Raw genomic sequence first — 21,249 nt, 5'->3', positions numbered from 1 at the left:
GAATTGCAAAGGATATCTTTGCAATTCCTGCTTCTACGATTGTGTCGGAGTCTGCTATTAGTGCAGGTAGAAGAGTTTTAGACGAAAAGAGATTCGTCTTGCTCCACATAATATTCAAATATGTGTTTGCAAGAAAGATTGAGATCAAGCGGAGCTTCGAATACAAGGACTAAAGAACGATGATGATCAGGGCGATGATGATGATCCATGGATGATGATGGATACATCTGTATCATCGTCAGGAGGAGATTCAACGGAAACATCTAACCAACTAGATGATGATGACGAAGACGAATAGGATCAATCGGACAACGATCAATCAATATTCAACAACTACAAATAAAAGGTATGACAAAGAACTACGTGGGCTTTGATTCCTTCAGGATACGTAGGCAGCTTAGTATTCCTTTGGGTATTAGGTTCAAGTCCATTTTCTCCCTATTTTTTTATTAATCATCTTTATCGTTGATTCGTTTCTTATTAATTTATTTTTTTCATTCTTTTTAGTAAATATTTTAATAACGATGACAAGCAATGAATTTTGGCTAATAATCAAGTAATCATCAAAGGTACGTCTGCATTATTATAGTATTTTTATATTATACTTAAAGCAAAAATAAAAATGGAACCAATGGTCCGACCCGCCTGACCCGTGAGTTGGAACCGTTGGAACCGCCTCATGAACCGTCAAGAAACCGTTTGGAACCGCCCGAAATCGGAACCGGAACGTTCGAATCAGGTTCCAAATGGAACCGGAAATGGTTGAAACCGGAACGGAACCGGCCCAACCCGGACCGTGGCCATCACTACTTTATAGGAGAAAAGGTCCCCTCATAGTCAATATCGTATTTTTGCCAATACCCTTTTGCTACTAAACGAATTTCACACCTTTCTAAACCTCCACATGATTTGAATTTACTTTCATAGGACCATTAACTTCATGATGCTTTTTTTTCCTTTTTTTTTTTTTTTTTTTTTTTTTTTTTTTTTTTTAAGGGAAGACTTGCAATTTTTCAAGTTTTATTCCTAGAGAAAGCTGTCAACTTTAGACATTGCTTCAATGCTAGCCTCTTTATAAGATTTTGGTTCAACATACTTTAACTGTATTTGGACAGTAGAAGAAAATCACTAGACTTTCCGAAAACAGAAGACAGTGAAGAAATATATCATGGTCAAGAGGTAAACTAGAATTATATCAAAAACACACCACTGGGCACTGATTAGACTACCATTCCTAATTAGGGAAAATATCATTTTAAAATTTGTACAAATATTAAAATAAGAAAACCACAATAAAAAAAAAAATTTCATATCCACATAATATTAAAAAGTAAATTAAGGAAAAAAAATTCATCACAAAAAATATATGAAGTATTGTTTCCATATACATCAAATCATACTGAATATTCTAGAGAGACAAAGGTCCCCAAATATGTGAAATTTTAATGCATAAACACAACCATTTAAATTAAAAAATGCAATAATGGTGGACCCTTTGGAATTTTATTTTTTTTTATAAAAGCACCCCATTAGCAAAAGTCCGCACAATGTTCCTTTCCTTTAGCATCTTTCAAAATTGACTACTAACTCCTTCCGTGTCATTGAATTTGAATTATTTTTTATTTTCGTTCATCTTAGTTATTTTGTATCATTTTTATTTTTGACACTGACCCATCACTTTCTTTTAATCTTATTCATAATTCTAACTTTCTTTTAATTTCATCTACACAATTTATTCTTATTTTTTTATTTATTACCATTTTTTAAAACTTAACCACCTTCTCTTTGACGCGATTCAAAAAGATAGATGAGTACATAATAATAATAATAATAATAATAATAATAATAATAAGACTAAGGCAGTTGAAATGATGCCAAAATAGATAGCACCACATAACTAAAACTTGAAAAACCCCGCAAATACAACTAACATACAAAATACAACTACTTTCCCTTTGTCTTTCCTTGTTCAACAGATTTGCTTAAGCAAAAGGGTTAAGGGTACCCCCAAAACCCAAATACCTGGTTTTCATAGCTTTCTAAATGGTGCACAAAAAAGGGGATGATTTGAAGGCAATAGGGATGAACAAATCTCGACTGATCACACGATCAGATGTTGAGATTAGCCTTTGTTTATCGCCTGAAAGATATAGAGTTGTCCGGCAGCCTAGAAAATCACCTCGTCTTGTTACGCCAAACACGAAAAAGACATCACCTTGTGCCATTCCTAATTATATGAAGAGTACACGCAGTTCAGAGGCAAGAAAGCAGAATAATCCTAAGGCAAAAACATTAAGCCAAACATCATGTTTTAAGAGGGTAAGAACCTTAACAAAGTCTCCTAGTTTTAAGCACACCGGAATATCAACCTGTTCGTCAACCTTAAAAGAATCAAAGGTTCCCCGTTACCTTGAATTGATACCTGGTGCAACTGAAGCTGAAGGGTGTTCAGTACTCAGAGTTTGCTCTTATAACTACTGTTCTCTCAATGGTCATCACCATAAATCTGCACCTCCGTTGAAGCGTTTCCTGTGTTCAACGCGGAGGGTGATCAGAGGAGTAAAAAACGGAAATGATCACGACAATTTCTTCGTTGAAATCTATGTTCCCGGAAAAGAGGCTGCTGCACAAGTCTCTGAGAGCTTATCAGATGGACCGTGCTCTGAAATTGATTTTCTCTATGGTGTTGATCAAAGCAAAGACACTAATTTTCCGAGTTCTATTCAGAATCATTCATCATTTGAGACGGAATTGGAGGAGGGAAGCTGTACTGGCATCAGTTTAGATGAGTTTTTCTGTGAAAACTCGGATATAGAGTGGGAAGAAGGGAAAATTTATACCAGCAATGACAATGATGATCAAGGTATACCAGGTTTCAAGATGTGTAAAAGTTTTGGCGAGTTCTTGGATGAGTTCCCACCATATTTTCATGATGAAATCGTAGAGTTTGCATGTTTTAGTGATGCTGATTCCTTACCAGATAGTGAGTCCACCCAGACAGGTAATGTCTTGTACTATTGGCTCCTAAGCATAGATACCTGATACATTTAGAACACCAACATAAAGCAGATGAATGTATCTCAGCAAATATCAATGTTTACTACTAATAAATGAAATAGAAGTTTGTGTATAGTCTGTTCTCGAATATATTCTTTTTTTAGTGATAATGTTTTCAAATCACAGTAATCATGAATTATTGTTTTAGCCGACCTTGATCTTTTGGGATTAAGGTTCTAGCATTGTTGTTGTTGTATTGTGGCTTTGTCTTGAAAAATTTAATCACGGTGCAGGTGAAAAGGACATAGAAGAGGATACTAAAGTAAGTTCTTTACAAGATAATGAGGTAGCTGAAGAATCTGATTCCGATCAGGACCTCCTTGACAGCTTCAACAAATTAAAAATAAGAATGAGATGCATGAAACCAGATGAGATTGTTGAGGACGAGAGAGAGTTCAATCCACGAGGACCAAACTTTCTCGAAATCGAACCTGACCCAGAAGCAGAAAAGGTTGATCTAAAGCACCAAGAGATTGATGAGAGGAGAAATGCGGAGGAATGGATGCTTGATTATGCTCTACAGAAGACAGTAAACAAACTTGCTCCAGCTCAAAGGAAGAAGGTAGCATTACTTGTCGAGGCTTTTGAAGCTGTTCTCCCTGAGCCCAAGCATGATACTAGGAGAAACTCAGCGAGCTTTACCCATGTAAAATCCACTCAAGCTTGCAGCTAATCAATCTTAATGAAGATAACAGTAGTGCAACCTAGTTAAAGCACACTAGAACTAAGTTACTTAATAGATTCATCTACTTTGTTTATGCAGATGCACAATACTACGATATGTACTGATGTACTAATGACTACCAAAATACGAGTAGTGTAAATTATAATGTCTCTGAACATCGTCTCATGTGACTGCATTGCATCTACCAAACAGGATGCCGTTGCAAATTTAAGTTTGCTACGGATAACTTAAATAAGATGCATTGTGTGAAAGAAGTTTCTCCCCTCTATCTTGTCTAATCTCATATTTGGGCGTGTTCTGAGCTCGCGCACTTCCATTTCTGTTCTTCGTTGGAATTTTTTTGTACATGTAGCTTCTATTAACTTGCTTCCTCCTTAGTCTCACAAGAAAAAGAGATGAAATTAGCAGCACAAATTGATCAGGCATACAGTTCCATGGAAAGCTCACTTTAATATTATGAGCTGGAAATATATACCCCAACCCCAGAACCCAAAAATGGACATTTCCATTGCAGCACAATGCAGAAAATACACTCTTTGATTGCCACTTTCAACTCTATTTAATGAAATTTCCATCCAATGCTTAAACAAAGGCACTCCGCCTCCGGTTGTTTAGTTTCAGTTGCACAGACTCATTAAGGAGTGTTACAATGCTTTCTTAGCTCTCAACCGGCTAAGGTGTGTTGATTAAGGAAATCTCTTTATGGTCTAAAACAGGCCTCACGTTGTTGGTTTGCAAAGTTGGCTCGGTCTCTTACTACTTTTTAACAATACTTGAGCTCTTGTTTTTATTACAAATAATAATGCGGAAAATAAATTACAAATACAAGATGATATTTGTAGTGTCTCCTTTGTGTATGGCAATGGACTCCTTGCTTGAATGAACCACGAATTGTACAATACCGTGGAGAAGATTTGTTTGCAACGGTAACGTCACTCGGAAATCTTGATATAGATTGAAGGCGACTATAAGCTTTTCTATTGTGATATTTTCCCCATAAAGGTACTTGGGTTATGAGAATAGAAATTCACAATCAGATACAACCAATCACTCTAACTGATTAGTACAAATCGATTGAACTAAATGATTATGTGTTTATGTAGAGAATAAAATCAGAAAAACTATAAAAGAGTTTATAACTCTTTTTTATAATTCAAGAGAATGAGAGAAAGATGAATTAGAAATTATGTTCAAGTTGTGATCAAAGTGTAAATGATTTCATGCACCCACTCTTATTTATAGTGTAATGTGGCATGGGTTTATCCAAATCATTTTACTAATTATATCTGATGGTTATCAAATTATAATCAAGTAAAACATTAGTTCATAACAACACAACACTCCATGAAATGAAGTTTTGATTCACGAGCAGATGCACTGTTTTCAGGTGCTCGAATGAGCATGACCCAAATAACTTTCCAGAAACTTTCTGACGCGAAATTACCTAAGTGTTCGAACGAGGAAATTTCAAAAACATCAAATAGAAAGTTTTGAAGCAAACTGCCAGGCCAGAACAACAGTGTTCGAATAAGCCACAAAGTGATCGAACAAGCACCACTATGCTCGAATGAGCAGCATGGTCAAGCTCCATTATTTGGTTCTCGGTGTTACTTTCTTGCTTAGTTTATACTTTAAGCCTTTGAATATCGTTCTACATGCTCTAAATACTCAATTGTTTTCACATGAAAGATCATGGTGTTCTAAAATATTTTTTGGGTATTAAAGTTGCTAGAAGTTTAGAGGTAATTTAGCTGTGCCAAAGAAAAGTATACTCTTGATATTATTTCTGAAACTGGTAATCTTGGTGCAAAACCAGTTCATTTTCCAATGGAACCGAATCATAGACTTGCTACTTCCACATGTCCACCTCTTGAAAATGTCGAGCAGTATCGCCGCTTAGTTGGTCTTCTTATTTATTTGGCTTTCACTTGGCCCGACTTGGCCTATTCAGTAAATGTACTGTTACTGTTTGTTCAAGCTCCAAGTCGAGATCATTGGGATGCGGCAATCCAAGTTGTTCGATACCTCAAGGGTTGCCTAGGCCAAGGTATTCTACTTCGTTCTAATTGTGATCTGTCTTTATCTGGTTGGTGTGATATTAATTGGGCTACTTTCCCTCTTACTTGCCGATCTTTGACGAGATGGTTGGTTTTTCTTGGATACTCGCCTATTTCTTGGAAGACAAAGAAACAGGTCACAGTGTCTAGTTCTTCAGCTAAAGCCGAGTATCGTTCTATTGCTGCAGTCACTTGTGAGCTTAAGTGTTTGAAAGGTTTGCTTCTTAGTTTGGGGGTCCATCATCTAAAATCTATTAACTTGTATTGTGATAGTCAATTAGCTTTACATCTTGCTCAGAATCCGGTGTTCCATGAACGTACAAAGCATATAAAGGTTGATTGTTATTTCATACGATATGCTATTCAAGATGGTCTCATTAGCCCCTCTCATGTTCCTACCAATGCACAACTAGCAGACAGTTTCACCAAGGCCTTAGGCCAAAGTCAGTTTACGTTTCTTCTTCGCAAGTTAAGCATTTGTGATCTTCACGCTCCAACTTGAGGGTGGTGTTAGTGTATTTATTAGTATATTTAATTATTTTGGGCTTATATAATTTTGGCCTAGTGTTTTATCTACCTTAGGCTATATTTATATATGTACCATTTGCCACATAATGGAAATTCACAAATTCTTGTGAGAGACGGTCTTTTTGAGAGACCATCTCTAATTGGGCAGGCCCAAAAAGGAAAATATTGAGTAAGTTTCTCGATAGGAATTAAGAGTATTGTAAGTAGGCATTTAGAATAATGTAAGTGCTTAAGTACTTACTCGGTAGGCATTAAGTATATTGTAAGTAGGCATTAAGAATATAGTAAGTAGGCTAAGTTTCTCGGTAGGCATTAAGAATATTGTAAGTAGGCATTTTAAGTACTTTTTCAGTGGGCATTAAGTATATTTTAAGTAGGCATTAAGATAATGTAAGTATACATTAAGGATACAGTAAGTGGATATTAAGGTTAAATGGGCTGGGCCTGAGAGACGTCTGAAAATAAAAGCCTCAAAGAGGTTTAACAATGAAAAACAAATGAAAAATTAAATGCAAAGTTGAACACAAGTGTATATGAGGTATCTTGGATACCTCCCCCTCAAATGTAGTTTATTATATTGAATTCAACAATTACAAGTATAATAAACCTCCCTTTCTCTTGAGAACAATCTCTCAAGATCACAAATACTTAAGCAAAGTAGGAACACTCTCAAGTTTCTAACAACGTAATAGCCCTCTTAATATGTGTGTTTTATGGTGAATGTTATTATGAGTGATGAATCCTATTTATAGGCAAGGTATTCATCACTCTTAGTATTCCATCATAAATCACCATAAAATCACATGTAACATCCCAATTAACCCCCTAATTAACTATGACTATAAACATTACAATAAACAATAGAGTAATGCACCACATTATTGCAAAGTCACTACAAATGCTGACCAAAAACAGGATCCAATGTAGTCTGCTGGACTACCGCTCGACCGAGCCACTACCTTGCTTGGTCGAGCGAGTTTCCAGTGAAGCTACTGACTTGTTCTGGACATCCTGCTCAACCAAGCCAACACCTCTCGACCCGTTGAGCTAGGCTCTGCTCAATCGAGCGGCTGGTTGAGCCACTCACAGTCTGCTTCTTTCTTTGTTGCTTTGATCAAGCAACTCTCATCAATCGTTACAAACTTTAAGCCACCCATATCCGACACATCTTTATCGACCCTTTTCAAGGTACAAGACAAAGCATGTTCGATTATATGTTTAAAGTTAACGTCGTCATTAAGATTATTGGCACTTGCTTTAACAACGTCTTTTAATGAGATGGTCTCTCAGGAGACCTACTGAAGGAAATTAAGGGAAAATTCTCCTAACACGTCGCGTTAGCCAAAAGAGTGTATTAATTCATTGTTCAGCTTGATGGTCTAGATTGGCAACTTTAGATAGACTTACTCAGTATCTCCCCTGTGTCCTTCATGTTAAATCAGTATATGACATATGGATTCATAGTATACTTTACCCTTCTCGACAAGAGAGCGATGAATACATACGATACAGACTATGACATTAAGGCATCAATACTGAACTAAAGCTGTAAATTAGCGTTTAGTGAGTCGTCGATAAAGTCTTCATCAGCAATACTGCGAGAAGGGAATCGCTGAACAGCTGGTAATGGCATATTCAATGAAGCATCAGCACTCAATTTCTGAAGCTGCACAGCATAATTCAAATTCCAACATACATCAGACATTAAAGGTCTCTCTTTTGCATCTTTTTTCAAGCATCTTTTAGCTGTCTCACTGAATTTCGTCAACGAATTTGGATTTATTTGGCTTGCGATAGATGCGTCTATAATCTTGTGTATTTCTCCCCGATCATAGCAATCCATCGCCCAATGCGCCAAATTTATTTGCTCCGTTGGAAGTGTATGATCCATCACAGGTCTTGCACAAAGTACTTCATGACAGTTAGTATGGAAGCGTTTTTTTGGTTGTAAAAGGCTTAATTCTTATTATTCTTCTGAGTATTTACAGGCATATATAATTACATTCATTATCTAATTTAGGAAGGAAATAAGGGCTGAATAAAACAATGCCTAAAATACAATATACTGATTTCTAATGAATATTTCTGATTTTATTTGATTTTCTATTGATTTCCTACACTCCCCCTCAAGTTAGGTCGTAGGATTCAGCGAGACCTAGCTTGCATATGGTGCTGTTGAATGTTTCTGTAGAAACAACTTTGGTGATAATATCTGCAAGTTGTGCTTTAGACCGAATGAACTGGGGATCGATAACACCTTTCTCAAGTTTTTCTTTGATGAAGTGTCGATCAATCTCCACGTGCTTTGTTCGATCATGTTGTACGGGATTACCGGAGATGCTGATGGCTGCTTGATTATCACAAAATATTTTACATGGTCTTTTCTGTGGAAAGGTTAATTCCCCAAGAAGTCTCCTGATCCATAGAATTTCAGTAATACCTTTTGCGATTCCCCGAAACTCTGCTTCTGCACTAGACAGTGCTACTACCTTTTGTTTCTTGCTCTTCCAAGTGACAAGATTTCCTCCAACTAGGGTAAAGTATCCTGAAGTTGATTTTCTGTCGTCTCTATCACCAGCCCAATCTGCATCTGTATAAGCTAGGAGATCCAAATTATCATTCTTTCGAAACAGAAGCCCCCTACTGTTGGTTTTCTTCAGATATCTCAGTATTCGCATAACAGCAGTCATATGATGAATTTGTGGTTTGTGCATGAATCTGCTAACTACACCTACTGCATATGCGATATCTGGTCTAGTATGTGAGAGATAAATGAGTTTTCCTACCAATATCCTGTAACGGTCATGATCTGTAGACTTTTCTCCTTCAATTATCTGTAACCCATGGTTTGTTGTAATGGGTGTATCTGCGGGTTTACAATCAAACATGTCGGTTTCTGCCAAGAGATCTAGAATGTATTTTCTTTGGCTAATGAAAATTCCCCTTTTTGATCGTAAAACTTCAATGCCAAGAAAGTATTTTAGGTTTCCCAAGTCTTTCATATCAAATTCTCCTGACAGTCTTTCTTTCAATATCTGTAGCTCATCTGTATCATCACCTGTGATCACCATATCATCCACATAGATGATTAGACATGTAATCCGATCTTTTCTTTTCTTAAGAAACAATGTGTGATCTGAATTACTTTGTGCATACCCAAACTTTTTCATAGCAGATGTAAACTTCCCAAACCATGCACGAGGAGATTGTTTGAGACCATATAGTGCTTTCTTGAGTCTACACCCCTCTTTTAAGTTGTATGTTTCTGAGAATCCTGGAGGAGGTTTCATGTACACTTCTTCTTCTAGTTCACCATGTAAGAAAGCATTTTTTACATCAAATTGGTGTAAGGGCCAATTTTTATTTGTTGCTATCGAGAAAAGAACCCGGATGGTATCAATTTTGGCTACTGGTGAGAAAGTCTCAGAATAGTCTACACCGTATGTTTGAGTATATCCCTTTGCTACAAGCCGAGCTTTGTAACGCTCAATGGTTCCATCTGTATGATATTTGATAGTAAACACCCATTTGCATCCTACTGCCTTTTTCCCTTTGGGTAGCTCACATTTTTCCCAAGTCTCATTCTTGAGAAGTGCAGATATTTCCTCCTCCATTGCCTTTTTCCACTTAGGATCTTGAAGAGCCTCTTCCACATTTCTGGGTATCTTATTGGAGTACAGAGATGCGTTAAAGGCTAATGCCATCTGAGCTAAATATTCAACATTGTTTTTGTCTGCGGGATATCGAGATCGTTTTGCTTCATATTCTGGATCATATCTCTTTGGAGGAACACCCCTTGTTTTCCTCGGAGGTAATTCATACCTGTTAGACATCTCAACACTCTGATCATTATTAATTTCAACACCGAATTCTGTATCTTCATTATCAACTATCATATTATCAGAAGTATTACCCATTACCTCAGGTGATTCAGGGGAATCAGGATGCTCAGGAGCAGGAGTGGACTGGAGAGTAAGATCTTCAAGAGTTTCAGAGGCAGTGTCGGTGGTGTAACCTACTTGCTCTTTTGGATCTATCCTACTAGGACTTATGAGCCAGCTTAGATCCTCAGTACGGTTCTCCCCCTGAGATCGAAGCGGGGAAAAATAATACGAATCCTCAAAGAACTCACAATCTAAAGTCACATACATCCGGTGAGAAATGAGATCAAAACATCGACATCCCTTTTGTGTAGTGCCATATCCCAAAAAAACACATTTGACAGCCCGGGGTTCAAGTTTGCTACGACTCCGTACGGGTAGATGAACATACACAACACACCCAAAAACCTGAGGAAGATGAGAATGAGAAGATGGGACTTCATGATGTGTTTTAAGAGTATTAAGGGGAGTTTGGAAGTTTAGGGCTTTGGTGGGAAGACGATTGGTGAGGTAGTTGGCGGTGGCAAGAGCTTCTGGCCAATAAGATGCAGGAACCCGAGATTCAAGCATGAGAGCCCGAGTAATCTCAAGAAGGGTTCTATTTTTCCACTCAGCCACACCATTTTGTTGGGGGGTATCAGGACATGTAGTTTGGTGTATAAGGCCATGATTATTAGCAAACTATTTCATGTTTAGATTAACATATTCCCCCCCCATTATCTGATCTAAGGATTTGAGGGTGAGTATGAAACTGGGTAACAATCATGTTATAGAAGGTAACAAACACATTAAAGACTTCAGATTTGTTTTTTAAAAAATAAAGCCAATTCATGCGAGTGCAATCATCAATAAAGAGAACAAAATATGAAAAACCCTGAGAGTTAAAACCAGGAGCGGGGCCCCACACATCAGAATGTAATAACATAAAAGGTTCATGAGTCCGGGATAAGCTAGAAAAATAGGAATGTTTATGACTTTTAGCTAACACATAGGATTCACAGTCCAAAAAATTATTACAACTATGAAGAGATGGAAAAAGACGTTTCAAATAACCCACTGAAGGATGTCCAAGACGTCTATGCCACATTCGTAGTTGGTAATCAGGAGATCGACGAGCAAGCGATGTATGACCTTTATGACCAGCCTCATCCACATAGTATAATCCTCCTCTCTTAGTACCACGCCCAATGATCGCTCCTGTTTGAGCATCCTGCACAGTACAACCAGTAGAGGTCATGAGAACAGTACAATGTAATTCCTTGGTTAACTGACTAATAGACAGAAGTTTATGTGTTAATTTCGGAATTAAAAGACAATTATTAAGTTGTAGAGAAGGGGAAATAGCAACCGATCCAGCTTTAGTAACATTAACAAAATCACCATTTGCAGTTTGAATTTTATGACGAGGGGTATGTTTTTGAGAGATGAGATCACTTGGGTCATAAGTCATTGTATCAGTTACCCCACAATCAAAAATCCATGTAAAATTATTCTCTTTTTCACAAAATAAACCTTTGGGATCGGGTTTATTATGTGGGCCGGTTAAATGAGTGGGCTTGGGTCTTTTATGTGGGCTGGATAAGGGTTTAGGTTTAGGTTTACACTCCCTATAAAAAGGAGTATTTAGGGAAAGTGACTCCTCCCCTTTTCTCTCTCTTCCTCCGTCCTTCTCTTTGCTTCTGGTCTCTTCTTCACTACTTGAGTCCCTTCTGGACTCTTCCTTGTTTTCTTGATTTCTGGGCTGTTCACTGTAATTTTTCTTACCACTTGTATTACCTGTCGGATTTTGGACATTGATGGTGTTCTCAGTTGGTGTTTGCCGGTGACTGGAGAGATCAGTGGCTAGATTAGCCTTACCGCCGGTACGGGAAGTCGTGGCCTTGGTGGCGTCTCTTCGAAGCTTGTATTCTTCCCACCATTCCATGTACCCAATCAGCTTGAAACATCCCTCTTTTGTGTGCTTTGAACCGCCACAGTGGGTGCACTTGAGGTATGTCCGATCTCCATTATCACGTCGGAGTAAAGTTTCTGACCGGCCTCTGATTGCAAGCCCCTTACCAATCTCTGAAGAATTTCCTCCTAATGATGAGGTGGTACTCATGATACCACGTCGTGCTAATTCTCGACGAATCATAGCGTACGCCATTTCAATAGTGGGTAAAGGGTCTTGATTTAGTAATTGTCTCCTTTCTGCGTCTAGGCTGTCATTTATGCCGGCCAAAAACTGATAAAGCCTTTGTCTCTAGATGAATGAATTGAATGTTGTGATATCTGCAAAACATTTCATCGGATTTGGCATCCGTCGATCGATTTCTTTCCAGAGTGTGTTAAGCTTGCCGTAATACACTTTGATTGTGTCATTGTCTTGTTTAAGGTTTGCTGCTTTACTACTAAGGTCGAAAATTTGTAATTCATCCCTTCCACCGTTTAAGAGTGTTTCGATTCCTTTCCAGAGTTCCCACGCCATAGTGTAATCGAGAAATTGATTTACTAGGTCTGAATCGATATTGGATATAATCCAAGATAAAACTACTGAGTTCCTTTGTTTCCATTGTATGTAATTTGAGGCTGTGGGCTCGGGAGGTACGTCGATGATGTGACTGAGACGTCCTCTGCCCTCGATAGCGATTTGAATAAGTTTACACCATTTGGTGTAATTGTGGTATGTTAGTTTTTCTGCGACCCGTAAGTCAATTGTTTGTGGTTCGTTTGTGGAATTGGTTTGTTTGGCTGGAAATATTGGAACATTTGTTCCATTTGAGCAACTGAAATGAGCTGCTGGTTTGTGTTTTGGTTTTCGTCTGCCATTGTAGGTAAGAAGGTAGATGATGAGTCCTTCAAAGGTTTATGGGTTTTTCTGGATCTGAACCCTAAGGCTCTGATACCATGAGGGTTAGTATGGAAGCGTTTTTTTGGTTGTAAAAGGCTTAATTCTTATTATTCTTCTGAGTATTTACAGGCATATATAATTACATTCATTATCTAATTTAGGAAGGAAATAAGGGCTGAATAAAACAATGCCTATAATACAATATACTGATTTCTAATGAATATTTCTGATTTAATTTGATTTCCTATTGATTTCCTACACTTCAAGCAGAACCACCCCAAAAGCGTATACATCAGATTTTTCTGTGAGCTGCAAACATATGATATAGTCCGGATCCATATAACCTAGTGTTCTCTTTACATTTGAAAACCTGAGATGAGCTTGTTCTAGATATCCCGATCTTAACAGCCCGAAATCAGCAACTTTAGCCACATAATTTTCATCAAGCAATATATTAGTAGACTTGACATCACGATGAATGATTCTTGTGCTTGTACCTGTATGAAGGTAATTAATATCCTCGGCAGCTCCTATGCAGATCTCCAACCTCTGTGTCCAAGACAGCGCCTCTTGAGTAGACAAAGTGGTGCTACTTTTTGAGTCATAAAGGTGGTATCTTAGGGTTCCCTTTAACTAATATCATGTCACCGCCTTCATAGCAGTAGCCGATCAAGGAAAGTGGATGGCGGTGGCGAATTTTTGACAAAATCATGATCTCTGTCTGGAATTCTGCCATTCCTTGGCCATGCTCTTGGTTTCCTCGCTTCACTACGACTTTATATCCATTTTAGTGTCCCTTTGTACACCTTACCAAACCCGCCTTCACCAATGATCAATTTTTCATCGAAATTTTTGTAACCCGCTTAATCTCAACAAATGGTATCTTTAAATGTGGGTTCTGATAAGCTGTAGCTTGAGAACATGAGCCATCCGATGCCCTGTTTTGAGAACTCGTTGCACCATACAAAGGCAGATTTCTCACACTCCTATACTTCAGCACACCTCTTTCTCATCTTTTTCTGTCGAAGGAAGACTAAAACAGCTGCCACAACAATTATCAGGCTAGCTGCTGATACAACCGACTCAACTATATGAGTACGATGCAAGTGATTGTTTATAACACAAGGCTCGTTAGCAGATTCATTCTTTACCTGCATAATTTCAACCCCATTCAGCAAAAGATAATCCTGAGGAGATTTACTGCTGGGTCCTACACTAATGTTTATGGTTCCTACATGATCTGACTCAACAACATAATCCTTATAGAACGGAGTATTAGCGGTCAGCCTTATCTCCTGACTGAAATTACTATATAGGTAAAGGATTAAGAAATACCCATTTGCAACAGCTATAATATCACAGAAATACACCCTCACATAATGCTTGGTGCCTTTATTCACACTGAAACACCAAGTAATGTTGCGAGCCGTGCTAGTATTTCTCAATACTTTTGCCGTCTCATAGACTTCTTGTGGGGCAAATTCATCTGTGGTGTCCTCAAATTCTGCACTGTTGCTCTTACTCTTATTCAAGGCATCAACCTCGTTGATAAGAGACTGATCATCTGGCATCCAAGTCCTCCGAAGGGTGTCCTTCGATCCTTCAACTTCTCCACCCCCGACATTAATCCGGTAAATAGTTTCGAGGAAATCAGATTTCTTTCCCTTGTAATTTCCCTCGCTTCCTGCAGATGTTACAAAAGGGATAGTATATTCGGTATTGTTTGGTTTCGTGTATTAACACCTCAATTGCATTAACGAAAGCTGAAGAAAATGGACTAGGCACAATTCTAAACTTTGCTGGTTGATTGATTGTGAAATTAAATTCCTTGATTATCGAAGAGTTTGTAGAGTTCGTCTCAAGGCTAAAGTCAGATAGTAGCATATGCCCGGAGGTTGTAATGACAGTACATGGTATCAGAACCAAATGTGACAAAAAACTCATAGCCTACAGGTTCAAATCTCAACAACCCATCAAAATCAAGGGGAATATATTTTTAGAATATACATCTTAAAATATAAAGCATTGTGTATTCATAATGCGAAAAATATGTCGGATTAAACAAACAGAGGTAGAGAGAAACCGAGGCAGATGAAAGAAAAAGTAAAATGATACATTCATCGTGGAATCAGAAATCACCTCCCTACGCCATCATCAAATGTGAACTGAGAGAACACTCCTCCGGTGTCAGCATTCAATAAATCATCGTCGGAATATTGATCGGTAATGGTCTGCGAAGGAAAACGCTGAACAGTAGGCAATGGCATGTTCAAGGAAACATTTGTCATAGTGTCATCTAGTAATTCTCTTTCAGTAGCTGCTTTTTGAAGCTGCAGGGCATATTCCAAACCCCAACATACATATGACATTGGAGGTCTCTCCTCGGCATTTTTGTTCAAACATTTCTCTGCTATCTCATAGAACTTCGTTAAGGAATTGGGATTGATTTCACTCGCTATCGAGGGATCGATGATTACGTCGAGCTGTCCTTCATTCGAGCAAGCGATTGCCCACTTGGATAAAATGACTTGATCTTTCGGAAGTTTATGATCTATTACAGGCCTTGCACAAAGTACTTCTAGAAGAACAACTCCAAAAGCGTATACATCAGATTTTTCTGTCAACTGCATGCAGATAATACACTCTGGATCGAGATACCCAAGAGTTCCCATCACAACAGATATACTGATATGAGTTTGTTCGAGATGTCCTGATCTCGATATCCTAAAATCAGCAACTTTAGCCTCATATTTTTCGTCAAGAAGTATATTAGTGGACGTAACATCACGATGAATGATCCCCTTGTTTGTTCCCGTGTGGAGATACTGAATACCCTTAGCAGCCCCTATGCAGATTTTAAGTCTTTGTTCCCACGACATTGGGATGGGGATAGACAATGAGCTCCTTTCGGAGTTATACAGATGTTCACGTAAAGTCCCTTTTTCCATAAACTCGTAAACCAATATCATCTCACCGTTTTCATAGCAATAACCTTTCAAAGAAACTAGATGGCGGTGTTCAATTTTGACAGAATCATAATCTCTTTCTGAAATCCTGCAACTCCCTGGTCATGATCTGGGCTGCCTCGCTTCACGGAAAATTTACGCCCGCTTCTATCCGTTCCTTTATACACCTTCCCAAACCCCCTTTCACCCACAATCAAGTTTACATCAAAATTATTTGTAAGTCTTAGAATCTCAACAAAGGGTAACTTTAAACCCAACTGTAGGCTTTCAAACGCGGAGGCATGGGAAGACGCACCATCTAAGGTCCTGTCATGTGAGCTTGTTGTACCATACAGCGGCAACATCCTCCATTCGGAAACTTCAGAAGGCTTCTTCTTCTTCTCCATATAAAGGCACACAAGAACAGCAACCACTATCAGCACAACTGCAGATCCAACCAAGCTGGCTACAAGAGCTACATGGGAAGTTTTGCTGTCAATACATGGCTCATTAGACGTTTCGTTCTTCACCTGCATTATTTCTAGGCCATTCAAGAAAAGATAATTCGAGGACTTATCGTTTGGTCCTACACTAATGTTTATGAATCCCAAATCACCAGAATCGACAATATAATCCTTGTAAAAAGGAGTATACGTCTGGGAGGTTATGTTATACGGAGTTACCAACTGACTAAAATTACGATATATAAAAAGATCGAACGTATATTTCCCATTTGCAGGGGACATAATATCACAGATATGCACTCGAACAACGTACTTAGTCCCTCTGTTCACACTGAACTGCCAATTCAGGTTCGGTATCTTGCTAGTAAGTGCTGAATTTCTCGGCTTCTTCGCAGTCCCATAAACAGCCGCAGGAGCATCATCCGCGGTGGCAAAATCAGGGTCGAAGTCAACATTATTGCTCTCATCAGCTGTATTTTCTGCATCATTTTTGTTGCTGAGATACCGATCATCTGGCACCCATGTCCTCCAAAGGTCAGAACTTGATGGTTTAACCTCTTGACCCCCAACATTAACCCTGTAAACTGTTTCCAGAACCTTGGATTTTCACCTTTGTAAACTCCTATCCTTCGTGCAGGTGTTACATAAGGCTTAGTAACCTCTGTAATGTTTGACTTTGTGGATAAAACTTCAACTGCATTAACAAAAGCTGAAGAATTTGAACTGGGTACAAAATAAATTCTGAATTTCTGTTTAGTATTGTTTATACTAAGCATAAACTCCTTAGGTAGAGCTGCTGAACAATTGGTAGAATTGTTCCCAGGGGTGAAATCAGGTAACAAAATATGCCCAGATGAAGTTAAAACACTGAATTTAGCAAGTGAAGAAGATAAGGCACAGAAATGTAACCTCACAAAATAAGTCCCATTTTGTGGAATGTCAAAGTCATAACTTGGTGCTTTACTGAAAGCTCTAGCTGTTTGGTACAAAGTCTCTGAATTTTTGGTGTTTCTGATGGCTTGGCTACCATGACCAGAGATGGTGATGATGCTGTGCCTTCGTCTCCGACGAATGTTTGGCCATTTTTGGTGGTTGTGTTGGTGGAGGAGCCACAGTTGATGAAGTATTGAACTTGGGAAGAACAAGTTGAGGTGAAGAACAAGAGGGGGAGTAAAATTTGGAAGTAGAGCAGCACCATTGAGTGGAAGATGATGAATCAAAGATCATTTGATGGATTGATTTTGGGTTTTGGGGAAGCAATTATCTGAGATTAGAAGAAGGAAGTTTGAAGTATCCTAGCACAATGAATTGGCAATTTGGCATAAGTTTTGTTGACTTGTAGATTGTTAGAATATAGTACAACCATAAGTCTACAACTACAGGCAGCCAAAATATTAAAGAAGTCATTAATAATTAGAATATCTCATGTTTTGCAATGTGAATAGTAAATTTTTCCTTTTTTTTTAAGAGGGTTACTAAAATTAATTGCATTTTCTCTTGACCATCTAACGGCGAGATGAACTTAAACAAGAAGCCTATAAACTAAACATTTTTATTATTAAACTATTTAACATAAGTATGAAACATATGTCAGAACTTCTCATATACAAATTTGTAAATTAACTATTATTAGATTACTTAAAACTCCAATGCCCACCTACCCAGGGTGACAAAGACTATTCTTCCCTTTTTATTTCTTGAGTTTAATATTATACTTATTTTTTATTTTTACACCATCATTGATAGAATACTTTGTTTAGTTTAAATTTACTTTATTTAGTTTAAATTTAATTTAATTTTGAAAAAAAATTACTTACAAGAATCCAACACTTTATTATTTTCTCTATAATAATTTTAACTTTTAATTAATATGAATTATCCCGACTATAAGGAGTGCTTGCTAATAATGCAATAATGGAACCTCTTACCTATACAATAAGTCATTTTGTATAACAAAATAAAAAAGTAAATACAAAATTAAATAATAAAAAAATTAAAAATTTTAAAAAGATATAAGTTTATTTTTTTATGGGAAATTACACATGGTAGCATCTAGTTTTCATGAAATGCTAGTAGATGTACTTTTGTAAGATTTTTCCACGTCATAGGATCCAGTTTATACACTATCTAATTGTTGTAGCATTTTCCGTTAAATTCTTGTTAGTTTCTGTTTAATTCATCATTTTGTAAGATTTTTCTGCGTGATAGCATCCAGATTTTGATCTCAAATGTTTAATTCACCATCTTGACGTTTAATTCACCGATTAATTTATCAACGCTTTTAAATGTTGTAACAATTTTTATTTTTATTCAAATTAACGGCATTATAAAGTTCAAAAGGTGCATTACAAACACTAATAAATAATTCAAAAAAGCATTTAATAAACTCAAAAGGTGCATTTCATAAGTTCAAAAGGTGCATTCTAAGCACTGATACATATCTACTTAATGGTTGCAACATTTAAGGCGTTGATAAATTAATCGGTGAATTAAACGTTAAAATTGTTAATTAAACATTTGAGAGGAAAAACTGGATGTTACCGTGTGGAAAAATCTTACAAAATGATGAATTAAACAGAAATTAACAAGAATTTAATGGAAATTGCTACGACAGTTAGATAGTGCATAAACTGAATGCTACCACGTGGAAAAATTTTACAAAGGTGCTACCATTGGCGTTTCATGAAAATTGAATGCTACTATGTGGAATTTCCTTTTTTTTATTTTATCTTGTAAATTTTAATATTTTTGTTTTTTGATTTTAGTTTTTCTTTTTTTTTTCTAGCAAATGACCAGCAAAAACTAGTTATCATTTGGTCAACAATGTTTTTGGGTAAGTAACCCTAAAATTGAAATTATTTATAATTAATCAAAAGTCTGGATTATGGTAGGAAAATTAATAAAAGATTGGATTATTCTAAGTAAATTTTCCTTTACTTTAATTGAATTTAATTTAGCATAATTTAATTTAACTTAATTGTTTTGTTAGGAATTTTACACCTAAAATAGTAAAATCGCAAAAATGTACAATGAGATGAGAATAAGAGATTTGATGTTGTTTTGATGAATTCTTGAGGTCGTTTTATTCGGAAATTTTCCTAGTAAAATCTTTCCCCCACTTAGTAATAGAATACTAGAATTGTAATGAGAATAAAATCAAGAACATAATAATTTCAAGCATTTAGGAATTGAAAGATAGATGAACAATTGATGAACTTGTAAAATACACAAATTTTTAGGTTACTTGATAAAAAAAAGAATAGTGTCAAAAAGTAATTAATAATTTTTTTTTTCAAAAAGTATCTAAAAAAAAAGTTTTGTTAAAAAATACATAACAAAATGTTTTCTTTTCCAAAGAGCACCAAGTAACGTTTTCCTTCAGTTGACCGTTAAATATAACGGTTGTCTGGTCAAAATCGAAAAATTTTTCTTCCTCATCTTTAATTTCTTTTCCAATTTAACTTCGATTTTGAGTAAAAAGTAGAGGAAGAAGACAGTGAGGAAATTGAAGATGAGGAAGAAAATTTTTCGATTTTGATCAGTCAAACGCTATATTTGATGGTCATTAATTGGTACTTTTTGAAAAAGAAAAATTTTTGTTAGGTGTTTTTTAGCAAAACTTTTTTATTAGGTACTTTTTTTAAAAAAAATTTATTAGATATTTTTTGACACTTTTTCTTAAAAAAAAATCATAAGAATTTGGGAATTTTGATCTAAAGGAAGTCAAAGAAAATAAGAGGAAATGATCAACCTTAAATCCATGTCCTATGTGTCTTATTTATAGAATAAGAAGACATCAATACATTCAACTTGCTTCAATCAATCTATATTTTGATTAATGTACATAATTACTTATAAAAGATACCATTTCATTTGAATAACTTTTCAAAAATGATTAACACCATTCAAAAATGATTAATTACTGAAACACCAAGTAAGGTTGCGAGCCGTGCTAGTATTTCTCAATACTTTTGCCGTCTCATAGACTTCTTGTGGGGCAAATTCATCTGTGGTGTCCTCAAATTCTGCACTGTTGCTCTTACTCTTATTCAAGGCATCAACCTTGTTGATAAGAGACTGATCATCTGGCATCCAAGTCCTCCGAAGGGTGTCCTTCGATCCTTCAACTTCTCCACCCCCGACATTAATCCTGTAAATAGTTTCGAGGAAATTAGATTTCTTTCCCTTGTAATTTCCCTCGCTTTCTGCAGATGTTACAAAAGGGATAGTATATTCGGTACTGTTTGGTTTCGTGTATTAACACCTCGATTGCATTAACGAAAGCTGAAGAAGATGGACTAGGCGCAAAATAGATTCTAAACTTTGCTGGTTGATTGATTGTGAAATTAAATTCCTTGATTGTCGGAGAGTTTGTAGAGTTCGTCTCAAGGCTAAAGTCAGATAGTAGCATATGCCCGGATGCTATAACATTGAATTTTGCATCCACAAGGGAAGGAGAGAATGCATAAAAATGCAAGCGCACGAAATAAAAGTCGTTATGTGTGATTTTGTAGTCATAACTAGATGATCTTTTGAAAACTCTAGCTGTTTGATACAGGCTTCCAGACAGGTTTTGTGAAACAATTTCGTCGTGCCCATCACCAGAGATACTAACTATGTTAGATTTTTCATCTCCAACAATTGTGTGGCCTGTGTAGGTGGCGTTTTTGGAGGAGCCGCACAGACTGACAAGAAGAGGGAAATGGGTTGGAAAATTTGGAAGACCGAGAAAGATGTAGAAGCTTTGTGGGAATGAAGCAGCATCATAGCTTGAGGATAGGGATGAGGAGGTTTGATCATCT

The 21,249-nt window shown here is 36.8% G+C and overlaps 1 protein-coding gene and 1 pseudogene across 1 annotated transcript; one reads left to right on the top strand and one right to left on the bottom strand.

Annotated features, from left to right (window-relative positions):
* The first annotated feature begins 1,866 nt into the window (after positions 1–1,866).
* LOC130801624 (calmodulin binding protein PICBP) lies at positions 1,867–4,274 on the top strand. Its single transcript, XM_057665500.1, has 2 exons — positions 1,867–3,001; positions 3,291–4,274. The coding sequence occupies exons 1-2, from the start codon at positions 2,044–2,046 to the stop codon at positions 3,728–3,730; spliced, it is 1,398 nt and encodes a 465-aa protein (XP_057521483.1). The 5' UTR covers positions 1,867–2,043; the 3' UTR covers positions 3,731–4,274.
* A 10,774-nt stretch (positions 4,275–15,048) lies between these two features.
* On the bottom strand, positions 15,049–17,831 carry LOC130801270 (probable receptor-like protein kinase At2g23200; annotated as a pseudogene).
* Between the last annotated feature and the right edge of the window lie 3,418 nt (positions 17,832–21,249).

The sequence above is a fragment of the Amaranthus tricolor genome, chromosome 15, assembly GCF_026212465.1.
Source record: "Amaranthus tricolor cultivar Red isolate AtriRed21 chromosome 15, ASM2621246v1, whole genome shotgun sequence".
Classification (NCBI taxonomy): Eukaryota; Viridiplantae; Streptophyta; class Magnoliopsida; order Caryophyllales; family Amaranthaceae; genus Amaranthus; species Amaranthus tricolor.
This window is presented reverse-complemented; position numbering and strand designations above follow the sequence as displayed.

Bases quoted from the DNA above. Each gene is read 5' to 3' on its own strand.
- LOC130801624 (XM_057665500.1), top strand. From the start codon at position 2,044: ATGGTGCACAAAAAAGGGGATGATTTGAAGGCAATAGGGATGAACAAA. The intron at 3,002-3,290 runs GTAATGTCTTGT...ATCACGGTGCAG, and splicing joins TAGTGAGTCCACCCAGACAG to GTGAAAAGGACATAGAAGAG.